Source organism: Polyodon spathula, chromosome 60 (assembly GCF_017654505.1).
Source record: "Polyodon spathula isolate WHYD16114869_AA chromosome 60, ASM1765450v1, whole genome shotgun sequence".
In the NCBI taxonomy this organism is placed as follows: domain Eukaryota; kingdom Metazoa; phylum Chordata; class Actinopteri; order Acipenseriformes; family Polyodontidae; genus Polyodon; species Polyodon spathula.
This window is the reverse complement of record NC_054593.1, coordinates 719,481-732,634: the sequence shown is the minus strand read 5'-3', so window position 1 is coordinate 732,634 and position 13,154 is coordinate 719,481. Positions and strand designations below refer to the sequence as shown.

General features: G+C 42.3%; 1 protein-coding gene and 1 non-coding gene across 2 annotated transcripts in view; one reads left to right on the top strand and one right to left on the bottom strand.

Annotated features, from left to right (window-relative positions):
- Window positions 1-1,272: 1,272 nt before the first annotated feature.
- Window positions 1,273-13,154, bottom strand: part of LOC121307895 (E3 ubiquitin-protein ligase TRIM39-like) — a 28,078-nt gene continuing 16,196 nt past the window's right edge. Inside the window, exon 10 of the mRNA XM_041240223.1 lies at window positions 1,273-2,485. Coding sequence (XP_041096157.1) covers window positions 1,926-2,485 — 560 coding nt within the window. The 3' untranslated portion in view covers window positions 1,273-1,925. The remainder of the gene's footprint in view (window positions 2,486-13,154) is intronic.
- On the top strand, window positions 10,290-10,362 carry trnak-cuu. Its single transcript has one exon. It is a non-coding gene; the product is annotated as a tRNA-Lys (tRNA).

Here is a 13,154-nt window from a genome sequence, read left to right as displayed (position 1 = left end):
CAATATTGAGTTCTTATCATTTTGAGTACTTTAAAATCTTTCTTTACGTGGCGTTGAGCTTGTCTGCAGAATCCTAAGTGCTGGGACTGAACAGCAGTTCTTAATTCCATTGAAATCATGCAACATTTATAATGCAGCCACAGAAATAAAACCCCAGTCAAGAACTCAAGGTTTCCTGGGATATTAAACGAGGGAGCAGAAATCATTTCACTCAAGCTAGTAAGAAGAAGGGAAGTGATGTTGAAGCCTTGGATAGCACTCCTTTCAGAATACAATACAAAAGAAAACGGACCCTGCCCTGTTAGATTGGATTAACAACCATTAAGGGTTTGAAAACACGTCAGCCGAATCGTTTCCATTGCCAGTTCTAGTGAGGGATAATGGGACCCTGCCAAAGGTTCCGAAGCACCCATGTGACCCAGAGAGACAGAGCCTGGATTGGCTAAAGATGTAAGACCATGGCCATCAGGACTTCGAACACCCCCAACCCCACCCACCCCGACTGTACGAAATGACAATAAAAAGTGTTTACTTAAGCTGACTGGGGTTGTGTTTTTGTTTAGTGCTGATATGAATATTCAAACAAATGTTGTTTTAAATGGAGTGGCTTGGAGGCGCAGACAGCAGGCTTATTCGCCAGCCTGTCTTGCCTCTTGCACTCTGCCAATTTAACAAAGTGGAGGCTTGGTGTGAAGGGGCAGCCATGTATTAACCACGGCACAAAGCACAGGCTCCTTAGCACTTCTAGAGCTTTCAGCCTGATCATATCTGCAGGGTTCACAATCTGTAACACACAACACTGCCACTTATACAAGACATCAGCAGTGACTGAGACACCTCTCCGCACTACAGTGCCCTCCACTGGTCAGGCACCTGGTGAGCTAAATCAAACACCTCCAGGAATGGCCTCTGTCCTCCAGGGGGCAGTAGCACTTCAGTATGTTTAGCTCCTGGGTGTAAAGAGGAGATTGGCTTGGGGATCGGAGGACTCTCCTGAGCTGTTGTAAGGACTGGTATAATGTAAGAGAAGATGGAAAAGCAATTAAGAACTATCAGGTCTAGAAAATGAAAACACATCTCTACAGTATATACACCAGTGGGTGGTACAAATGAAGCATTAATTCTCCCCAAAAAGTATTGTCAGCAGAATATTTATTACTTAAGTTTATTATTTATGTTTTTAGTGTTCTTTAAATTTAGCCATCTACTGAGTTAGAAAAGTATTTTGTAAATGTGAAAATAACACTTCACTAAAAAAAACAATTGCAAACAGTTTTATTGATCTGCTTTTACAATACAATGTAAACAAATAGATCAAGTCTGCTAGAAGAATAGTCGATTGACGCACGTTCACAAGCATTCATCTTTTAATGCATTGCAATGTTAATGCAATATAATGTGCTTGAAGCTAACTTATTGATTCTATAAATTGTACACATCCTGCACTTCACTGTATGTGCAGCTTTGAAATAAAATCATGTTACAGCAGAAATGCATTTTCATTTAAAAACATACTACTTGGTACTTCGTTAGGTCAAATAAATCACTTTGTTTACATGCAAGAGAAAATCGTTTTCTTCATAACTTGAAGTCCAGATGGGTCTTGGGTTCATACAGTACATAGATACCCACATTACAAGTGCTAATAATATCAACATCATACATGACACATTGTAACTGAACTGTAGATGATCAGAGTAACTAGAATTTCACCTAAAATAAATCAAGGAACTGATCCAATCCTTCACTGACCAGTTTTTCCACCCGATTCAAGATCCACAGTACTGGTTCCTATAAATGACAAAGCAAAGCCGTGCTTTTCATATTGTTTGTGGTTTTAAAGCAGGTCCCAGCATTTCATTCTGTGTTCTGTCCCAATTATCTTCTTGTCCGAATAGTTTCCTGGTTCAGTCAGCAATGTGAGTTTAATCTGCAGCACTGACAGGGTCAGGGTCAGGGGACTCTAGCACAAGATCTGTATTACTGTCCCAAGTACAGAAGAATGGATAGAGTTTATCATTGGGATTGAACTCCATGTCAGTGAAAGTGTAGATGTGAGATCTGGTCTCCACATTGTAAAAGGAGAGCTGCCCTTCCTCATAATCCAGATACACCCCCAGCTTCTGGGGCTTCGGGTTCCTGGGGAGCCGAGTCTGGGGGTCAGTGAGAGCACTAAACTCATTTCCATATCCACTCCTCCACCTCACAGTCCAGTAACCCTGCTGGGGGGTAATGAGGAAGTCCTTCTTTCTCTCAGCACAATCTCTGCTGACTCCTAATCTCCACCATGTATTCTCCCCCACCTCCACTTGCCAGTAGCGTCTCCCTGAGGTGAAGCCTTCCCTGCCCAGCACACAGGGCCTGAAATCAAATCTCTTTGGATTGTCAGGAAGAGGCTGCCGTGTCTCTTTCCATCTAACTCGTTTCCCATCCTCAGTCATGGTGAGCTGGCAGTGTACTGTATCAGGGTCCAGATTTACAACAACTGTAGGCCAGAGAGGAGAATTTATTTTTAATATTATTGTATTATAAAATAAGACAGAGTGGAGTGGAATGAGAAAGGAGAAGCGGGAGAGAGGAGCGAGTCAGGGTCATGCTGTATCAGGATCCAAAGTCACAGTGGAAGAGGGAGAGAGGAGCGAGTCAGGGTCACAGTGGAAGAGGGAGAGAGGAGCAAGTCGGGGTCGTGCTGTATCAGTATCCAGAGTCAGTGGTAGAGGGAGACAGGAGCGAGTCAGGGTTGTGCTGTATCAGGATATAGAGTCACAGTGGAAGAGGGAGAGAGGAGCAAGTCGGGGTCACGCTGTATCAGGATCCAGAGTTATAGTGGAAGAGGGAGAGAACTCCTAATTATGTGTTTAAAAAAAGTGTGTACCAAATTTCATCATAATCGGAAAACAGGTTCTCTACATGGGTAAGAGTGTAACCTATAGAATATACCTGTCACCTGGGATATAAATTCCTGTTGAGAACAGGAGAGGAGAAACAAGGGTGGCAGGCAAAGGGGGGATAAAAAGGGATGAGAGAAGGGGAAGAGGGAGACACAAGAAAGGAGAAAAGGACATAAGACATAGAGAGAAGGGTAGGTGGTGGGGGAGACATACATGCTCCCAGTTATGATAATGATAGTATAGTTATGATACTGATAGTATGATAGTAATGAGTGCTAAAGAATGCCCATACCAAGTTTCAGCACAATTGCATCAGCTGTTCTATGTCTACTGCCACCTGGGAGAAGCACCCAAGTTAAGGGAAAAGGGAGAATAAAAAAGGATTTTCAGAATCTGAACTATTGTTAAGCCAAGCCCCAGACTAACCCATATTTTTAAAAGACAATGTTGATGTGTTTTAGAGAAACGGCAAGAGTACAAACAAAAGACTTGGGGCTTGAACTTCAAACTACTTCTAATGAACTATGTGAGCATCTTTTAGAGAGAGGGGAGGTGAAGAGGCAGGGGAAGAGAGGGAGAGAGATAGGGCAGTGAAATAGAGGAAGAGAGGTAAAGGGAGGGAGAAGGCAGTAGAGAAAAGGGGAAAGGTGTTAGAGGGGGAGAGGGGAGAGCATGAACTTGAGAGAGCAAGGGTTGAAATAAATTGTAGAGCAGAGGGGAGACATAAGAACATAAGAAAGTTTACAAACGAGAGGAGGCCATTCGGCCCATCTTGCTCGTTTGGTTGGTAGTAGCTTATTGATCCCAGAATCTCATCAAGCAACTTCTTGAAGGATCCCAGGGTGTCAGCTTCAACAACATTACTGGGGAGATGATTCCAGACCCTCACAATTCTCTGTGTAAAAAAGTGCCTCCTATTTAGTCTTTACTTTTGGGGTTTTAAAAAAACACTTCAAATGAGACCATGTTGTGGTCTGAGTTTGCCAGTGGTTCTCTGACCTCTGTTTTAGTTATTCTATCTTCGTTATTTGAAAAGACTAAATCAAGGCATGCCTCCCCTCTAGTCGGTGCCTTGACAAATTGTGTTAGGAAGCAGTCATTTGTCATTTCCACCATTTCAATTTCATCCTTCGCGCTACCCACCGGGTTTTCCCATTTTATATGGGGGAAGTTGAAATCCCCCATTAGTATGGCTTCTCCTTTGCTACACGCATTTCTAATGTCATTGTATAACAGATTATTTTGCTCACCGTCTGAATCTGGCGGTCTATAGCATGCTCCTATTATTATGCCCTTTGAATTTTTGTCCGTTATTCTGACCCATATTGATTCGGTTTTATTTTCTTTGTCCAGGTTTAACACCTGGGCTTCAAGACTGTTTCTTATGTATAGCACTACCCCTCCTCCTCTTCTGTCCTGCCTGTCTTTCCTATACAGTGTATACCCACAAATATTATATTCGTCCCCATCACTCTCAGACAACCAAGTTTCAGTAACACCTATCACATCATAGTTACTTGTTAGTGCAGTAGCTTCAAGTTCTAGAATTTTGTTTCTGATACTTCTAGCATTTAGATAAATACATTTAATGGTTGTCTTACCTGAGTTGTTGTTCTTGTTTTGATGCGGTCTCCCTTCTGTTTTTTTGTTGATTTCTCCCCCCTTCCTTTCTAGTTTAAATGCTTCTGAACCTGCTCGAGGATCTTTTCTCCAAGTAGACTGGTTCCCTTGTTATTTAAGTGCAGTCCATCCCGTCTATACAGATAGTCCTCGTTGTAGAATGTGGTCCAATGATCAAGATAGGTGAAGCCTTCCCGTGTGCACCACGTCTTCAGCCATGCGTTTTGATTAATTATTTCCAGCTGTCCATATGGTCCTTTGCAAGGTGTCGGTAGTATACCAGAAAATACCACAGTTTTGGTTTTCTCTTTTAATTTCCTTCCTAGCTCTCTGAATTTGTTTTGCAGGGATTTTGGTCTGTCTCTTCCAATGTTGTTTGTACCGATGTGGACGACTACTACCGGGTCATCTCCTGTTCGTTCTAGGAGCCTGTCCACGTTCTCAGTGATGTGCTTGACCGAGGCTCCCGGAAGGCAGCACACTGTTGTAGTAAGGGGGTCCAAACTGCGAATTGAACTTGCTGTGTTTCTCAATATGGAGTCCCCAACAATCATGACCTCCCTTCTTTTTGCTGTCTGGTCACCACTGTTAATAGGGTCCTGGATGTTGTTCCTTTCATTCTCTTGTTGTTGGTTCTGCTCATCAAAATTCTGAAGTGACTCAAATCTGTTGGTTGTTTTCATTTCTGGTGGTTGTGTTTGACGAAGTTTCTTTTTTTCCCTGCTTCTGCCTACCTGAACCCAGCTGTTCTGACCTTCTATCTCCCTGGTGGCTTTCAGTCTTTTAGGGGTGATGCAGACTTCCACGAATTGTGGGTGTGCCAGTTCCTCAAGATCCTGTTGCTGTCTTACTTCTTCCATCTCCATTTCTAGCATACTTACTAGTTTATGCAAATCCTGGATTGCGCTGCACTTTACGCACACTTGGTTTAGCTCCGCTGGGTTTTCTCGGATTTCCCACATCAAGCAGGTGTCACAGATTACTGGCTTGAAGACCATGTTGAGGGTTTTTTTTTTTGAAGTTTAGTTTCTTCTGCAGCTGTCAGCCTGCTTTCAAACTGCTTCTAAACTGCTCTGTACTTTTCCACGGCTGTACTTCTCCCACTCGCTGTCGCTTCCACTCGCTGTCGCTAGGAAGACTGCCTCGTTTAACTGCGTTGTTCTGCTGTGCTGTTGGCTCCTCCCCTCGCCCGTGTCTCAGAACGGCGCTGAATTTGAATCAGCTGCTCCGAGTTTCAGCTTGTTTGTTATCAGAAAAACACACGCGGCTGTTTGACTTTGAGCTGCTGCTGTGTTTCCCCAATGTCCTGTTTTTTCTGATTAAAGCAATTCAAGATGCAATTTCTCCTTACTGCTTCTAAACTGCTATGTACTTTTCCACGCCTGTACTTCTCCCACTCGCTGTCGCTTCCACGAACAGATACATACAAATGCAGTTCATACAGCGAAAGCATGGGAGAGGTATAGTCATGCAAAAGTACAGAGCAGTTTAGAAGCAGTTTCAAAGCAGGCTGGCAGCTGCAGAAACTAAACTTAATCTTATAAAAAATTTAATAATTAACATGGCCTTCAAGCCAGCAATCTGTGACACTGGCACGATGTGGGAAATCCAAGAAAACCCAGCAGAGCTAAACCAAGTGTGTGTAAAGTGCTGCAAGATCCAGGACTCACGAGTATGCTAGAAATGGAGCTGCAGGAAATGACAGAAGCAGGATTTTGAGGAGCTGGCCCATCTGAGTAGTTTGCACTCCTAACAGAAGCCACCAGGGAGATAGAAGAGCTGGGTCCAGGTAGGCAAAGACAGGGGAAAAACCAACACCAAGAGAACAAAAGGAACAACCTCCAGGACCCCATAAACAATGCTGGCCAGGCAGCAAAAAGAAGGGAGGTCATGATTGCTGGAGACTCCATATTGAGAAACACAGCAAGTTCAGTGAGCAGTCTGGACCCCCTTACTACAACAACGTGTTGCCTTCCAGGAGCTTCTGTCACGCACATCACTGAGAACGCGGTCAGGCTCCTAAAATGAACAGGAGATGACCCGGTAGTAGTCGTCCACATCGGTACAAACAACATTGGAAGAGACAGACCAAAATCCCTGCAAAACAAATTCAGAAAGCTAGGAAGGAAATTAAAAGAGAAAACCAAAACTGTGGTATTTTCTGGTATACTACCGACACCTTGCAAAGGACCATATGGACAGCTGGAAATAATTAATCAAAACGCATGGCTGAAGACGTGGTGCACACAGGAAGGCTTCACCTATCTTGAACATTGGATCACATTCTACAACAAGGACCATCTATATAAGTGGGACAAACTGCACTTAAATAAAAAGGGAACCAATCTACTCGGAGAAAAGATCCTTGAGCAAGTTCAGTAGCATTTAAACTAAAAAGGAAGGGGGAGAAATCAACAATAAAAAAACAGAAGGGAGACTACATAAAAACAAAGGCAACAACGCAGGCAAGACAGCCTCCCTCCCATCCTCTCTTCTCTGTCCGCCACTGCTCCCCTAACCCCTCCAACCTCATCCCTCTGCCCCCCCTCCCACTCTCTCCCCTCCTGCACTCTCTCTCTGGTGCTCCCTGGAACTGTCACTCCTCTGCTAACACAGCTGATTTCATCTCTGCCTTTGCATTCCACCGATTTCAGTGATCTCACTGAAACCTGGCTCTCTCCTGATAACCTTAACTCCTGCTGCCCTGTCCTCTCTTTACATCCTGTCCCATACTCCGTGTCTCACTGGACGGGGAGGTGGGACTGGTCTTCTCTCTTCCTCCTTACTCTTAACACCTCTCTGTTAACACCTTTGAATTTCATGCTGTCCAACTACCCTCTCCCTGTCAACTCCTGCTAATTGTACTGTACTGTCTCCCTGGAACTTTCACTCACTTTCTCGGCGAACTGGACTATCTCATCTCCTCCAACCCCTCTCTGTCTACCCCAAATGTCCTGTTAGGTAATTTCAATATCTCTCCAACCCCACCCACCCATTCCTTCCTCTCCTTCACTCCTTCAACCTCTCTCTCTCCATCCCCTCCTACCCTATCCTCTCTCGCTGACCTGGGACTCTCCGCCACTGTTCTGGCCTGGATCTCCTCCTACCTCTCCGACCGTTGCGTACAAGGTAACCTGGCACGTTTTGAACTCCATACCTCATCCTCTCTCAACAGGAGTCCCCCAAGGATCAGTCTTGAGTCCTCTCCTGTTCTCTCTCTACGTCCGCTCCCTGGGCCCCCTCATCTCATCCTATGGTTTCTCATACTATTTCTATGCTGATGATGCTCAGATCTTCCTCTCCTTCCCCCCTCTGATCCCACCATCCCCTCCCGTATCTCTACCCATCTGTCTGCTATCTCCTCCTGGATACACTCGCATCACCTCAAACCTCTCTCAATCTGACCTCCCTTTCTTCATCTCCTCATCTCCCCACTCCTCTGATCTCTTTATCTCCATTCCTCTGGAATCTACCATGCTCTCTCCCTCCTCCTCAACCAAGTAACCCTGGACCCCTGCCTCTCCTAATCCCAGCACATCTCCACTCTAGCACTAACCTCTATTTCTTCGTGAGCAACATACAAAGAATCCGACCCTTACTCACCAACTACTCCACACAACTCCTCGGATCTAAAGAGGATCTTAAACCATTCTCTGTGTCTTCTTGGTCTGGTTACAAACTCCCCCACTGAAAAAGAATATTTTTAGAAAGACAAGTGTTTTATCTTTACCTATCATTGAATGAGCCATATCGGCACCAGTAGTATTTTGCTGAGGGCAACTTCCAGACAATTCTGAGTACCTTGACACTAAGACGAGAACCAGTCCTTGTCGTAAATCCAGCCGACAGGGGGCGAAATAGCAGACAAATGGAGAAGAAGGGGCCACGTCGGTACGAGAACAACCAATGAAAGACACTTGACGTGGACTCAGGCACTGCCCAAAATAACCAGACTAACCAATCACAGGGTTAAAGAGAGAATCACGATATCCGATGACTTTCAAAGTGTGAGCGAGCTTCTGCTGTGAGCTGCAAGCTTCTGCTGCAAGCTGAAGTTTCCAGTGTGCTGCTCTGGAGTAAGTTGTAGAGTCATGGGAGCACACATGCTTGAAATCACAGAAGGCAAGGAAGAACCAATGTTCTGAATAATGGCTAAAATCATCTTCTGAGGAAGGGCCCTGTCCTACGAGAGACTGGATCAGTAAACTGAATACTGCAGTAATCAGAAAGCGGGTCTTTGTTTCCATGTATCTGCACGAAACGAACTGAAGCGAAGCCGTCAGTTAAGTTTTTGGAAGATTCCGAGAGAATTGCCATAAGATCACTTAAACAAACTAAGTAACTTTTCAATTGCAGCACATTAGCTGAACTGAGTTACATTTCATCAACGGAACTATTCCCAGTGGGAAAACTGCCAACAACAACTAATGCTGCAAGCTTTGGAGATCAACAAGCTGATCTCCATTTGAAAAGAACTCGAGCCTATGCAACAATGCGTACAGCAAAGTGCCGTCTACACTGGAACTGCGGGTCCGGAGAGCTGCAGTATTCATCGACACAGATTGACTTCTGTACATGGAAATCGATAAGTATTCAGCATGTCTAATATTAAATACTTCATGACTAGAGAAAGTAACTGAAGCAAATGCTATCAAGTTAACTGGAAACTGTTCTAGGAATAGAACATAAATTCCTGTTTTAGAGTGTGTAAGAAATGTTTGTTTGAAATGTGCAGCTCAAAAGGAGTTGCCTCGTAAATGCAGTCCCTGACCACCTTCTGGCGCCTCCTCAAGACACACCTCTTAAGACAACACCTTTACAACTCAACTCTCCCCTTCTCGACAATACAGCACTCTGCCTTTAATGCACTTGATCTGCTCCCTATTTCACTGTATTTAATCCTGTACTGAAACCAATCTGTACTACCTTGTATTTCACCTGCACTTGTGTCTAACCCTGATGTAACTATCAACACTGTTATCTGCTCTTGAACTGTCCTGATATCAAATCACACTGTGTTTTGGATTCGCCCTGGGTAAGGATATCTGATAAGAAATAATAATAATAATAATAATAATAATAATAATAATAATAATAACTAGAGTTGCTAGCAACTATAAAGGCTTGCAAGTAGTTACTGTGAAATTTAAGCGCATTAGTTGTTATAGATCAAACTTTATCATCACAAATCATTTTGGACACAGCTGACTGTCAATTTTGGCAAATATATTGGAAGCACTGGTTAGCAGCAAATTAAAATGTTATTTGGATGCAAACATAATCTAACTAATTTTTATAGTTAAATGCATTTAAGCAATCAGTTTCATTCAATTGATGGCATTAGTTCCCTGAGGCCTGCAAACTATGAAGTTTGAAGAATTTATATGCAGCTGTGTTTGTGTTACAGACAGCGCAAACATTTGGACAAAACATCACTGTGTACTCAGAGCTTGCTGCGCCGGCTGCTCTTGGCTGCTGTCTTTCTGACGTCACACGCAGCTTTTAGAGAAATGCCTTCTCCAAACCTTGCAGCAGAGCACACATTTTCAACGTGTTATATTTACATTTGTCTGGATTATCAACAGTTTAATGTAATTGATTAACATTAACTTTATTGTAAAATTATACATCACAAATAATTGATGTATTATTTAATATAGCGTTGACAAGGCTGTTCACAGCTTCATTGTACAATGATAACATATTGTTCACCTCCGCTAACAAGGTGGCAGCAGCAGTTTTAGTGATTATTTGCATTACGATGAGCAGGTCAGGTCAGCCCAGCCAGCTCAGTCGGTAGAGAATGAGACTCTTAATCTCAGGGTCGTGGGTTCGAGCCCCATGTTGGGCGTTCATTTTTGAGTACTGTTTCTTAGAGGCAACAGAGCACTGTATTAGTCCAGATTAAATATTTCCAGGCGTGGGTTCGAATCCCACCCCTGCCAAGAATATATTTTGGTCTGGAATCAACTCCCCAGTAATGTTGTTGAAGCTGACACCCTGGGATCCTTCAAGAAGCTGCTTGATGAGATTTTGGGATCAATAAGCTACTAACAACCAAACGAGCAAGATGGGCCGAATGGCCTCCTCTCGTTTGTAAACTTTCTTATGTTCTTATGTCACCCGTGATGGTTCACAGTAATGTTATGAAAAAAAATCAATGTTACACTCTTAAAAAAAGAAAGTGGGCACACTATATATAACCATTATATGATTTACTATTAGATGTATTATTAGTATTAAGCAGTATATGTGGCAGGGTAAGGCAATATCATTTTTATCAGGGACTACCAGTTTTCATGGTCATAGGTAGCCCCCTTGTGGTGAACTTTAGAAAGTAAATGTCCGTTTTTGTACACATCCTATGAACGCTGTCAATGTGCTGAAACAAGACAAAATTCTAGAAGTGTTTGCAATCAACAGCAGTGGGAGCTATTGTGGTTTTAATGACAAGTGCTACAAATGAAACAAATGGATGGTGACACTGAACTTTATGAACACAATGAAAACTTAACAGACTGCACGATTAGCAACAACACGTTGGCTACCAGATGTCAAATTATATTATTTTCGCTAATACATTTTAAGAGGTAGTACTAGATACAGTAAGTTAGTGTCTACTGACGTGTACACAACAACCACCCACTGAAATATGCATTAACCAAAACAACAACAACAAACGATAGTTTGATGGTTTAACATGTAGGCTAGTTAAAAATAAACAGCTGACAAGCCAGGACAGTTTTTAAGGTACATACACTGCGTGTAAATTATTAAGAATATTTTTTCTTACTTGCTGTTTACTGGGCCGCTGGGATACTGAACCGAAACGTGAACAGGGTCTAACCACGCATGGGATTCACAGTAAACCCCGTGGAATATTGAGGTAAACGTTTTGAAAGAATAAATAAATAAATAAATAAAAATTGTGCTTAATAATATTGACGGAAACAAATCAGATTGCCTTCAAGATTAGCCTCTAATCTACCATGATATAGCTAGTATTTTTCTGGCTTCCAAGTTCAATTGCTAGAAATTGTTCAATTGCTACTGTGTATAGTGCATGATTACTGATTTGCACCGAGATGTAGTGGTGTTAAACTGTGTTACAGCTGCAGTTTCGATAGCTAGGCTGACTGTCAGTATGTGTACCGTTCTGTACAGGACTTCATGATCACGAGGTTATTTTAAGTAAATAACGATTACGGCAGAAAAGCTGCTCAGCTTTAATTATACTAAAATGTCCGCTTTCTGGGGATATTCGCTGTGAATAACTTCGCCGCTATAATTGTATGTCATAGAGCAAGCGATTCTGAAGAGTTCTGTCTATACTTTTCATTACCTAAAATAATTAGTTCAATGAAAGATTCGATCGCAAAGTTGCCCCCCTCACCCCCACCGTCATGCGTCTTTTAAGTGTGTTACACGCGCATCATATTCTGGATTTGTGATTGTTGTTTTACCACAGTTCAGTCATAAAATCATTTTATTCAGATTTTTAAACGAATTGTACAGATTGTGACTTGTACAGCACATATATTATACACTAAAGTGTTGTGATTGTCTTTGGTTTAAATGGTGCATTTTCTTTCTACTGGCTTCGGTTCAGCTTTCAATACAATAGCGTTTCACACACACACAAACACTTCTCACTTTACAGTACATTTCTGTACAACCCGAGATCACTTTTTTTTTCTAAACAATTTTATTACGATTTGTAAACAAACTGTACTGGTGTGACTTGTAAAGCTCATATATTATACTTGTTATTGTTTCGACTGTCTTCTGGTTTAAAAAGCACGGTGCAGTTTTTTTCTCCATATGGATGCTGTACAGCTGCAACAGGGCTTCAAAAAATGTTTTCTTAGTTTACAGTATGTGTCTTTGTATACTGTACTGTGTAAAATAATATCAGCCTTTCCAGTGTAATTACCGTGTTTTAAGTTGCATGAGTTAGTGAAACTATTCTTTCTAGACACCAGCGAACAATGGCTGCTTCTTGAAATATTTTTTCCTAGACTGCTGTTTTCCATGGTAACAGCTGTCCCCAGTGGTAGGAATGTGTCATTTCTGGGTGAAAAATGGGCAAAACTGGCATGTTACCCATATTGATTGGCTCATGGCGGCCATGTTTGTTCATGTAGGAACTTTTCCTGAATAACTTTTTAGAGGACACTACAAAGGTAACGTATACCCAAGATTAATCAACGTGGTTGCCAAACCACAGTACCAATCAGCTTCATATTACAGTTAATCAGGGCCCATCCCTCAACATGTATAACAATTTTCAGAACTCTGCATTAAGTAGTTTTCAATGCATAAGCATTAAGAAATTCAGCAAAAACCAATATGGCTGCCGAACTACCTGACTTACGCAAATTTGCCGAATATCAGACGATTGCCTAAAGATATCTACCAGCGTAACGAATTTCATGAGTTTGAGCAACTTTTGGAAGAAAAATAATAATAAGAAGAAGAAGAACTCGAGTTGCCGGCAACTATAAAGGCTTCCAATTAAACATGGTTCAAACATCACAAATAATCGCTTTCCTATAATTAGTTAATGGGCTACTTACGTTGTATCGTGTACAGAGCACAATCTTACGCTGAAGTGTAAGTCCACTGATCTGTGTTAGCTACAGC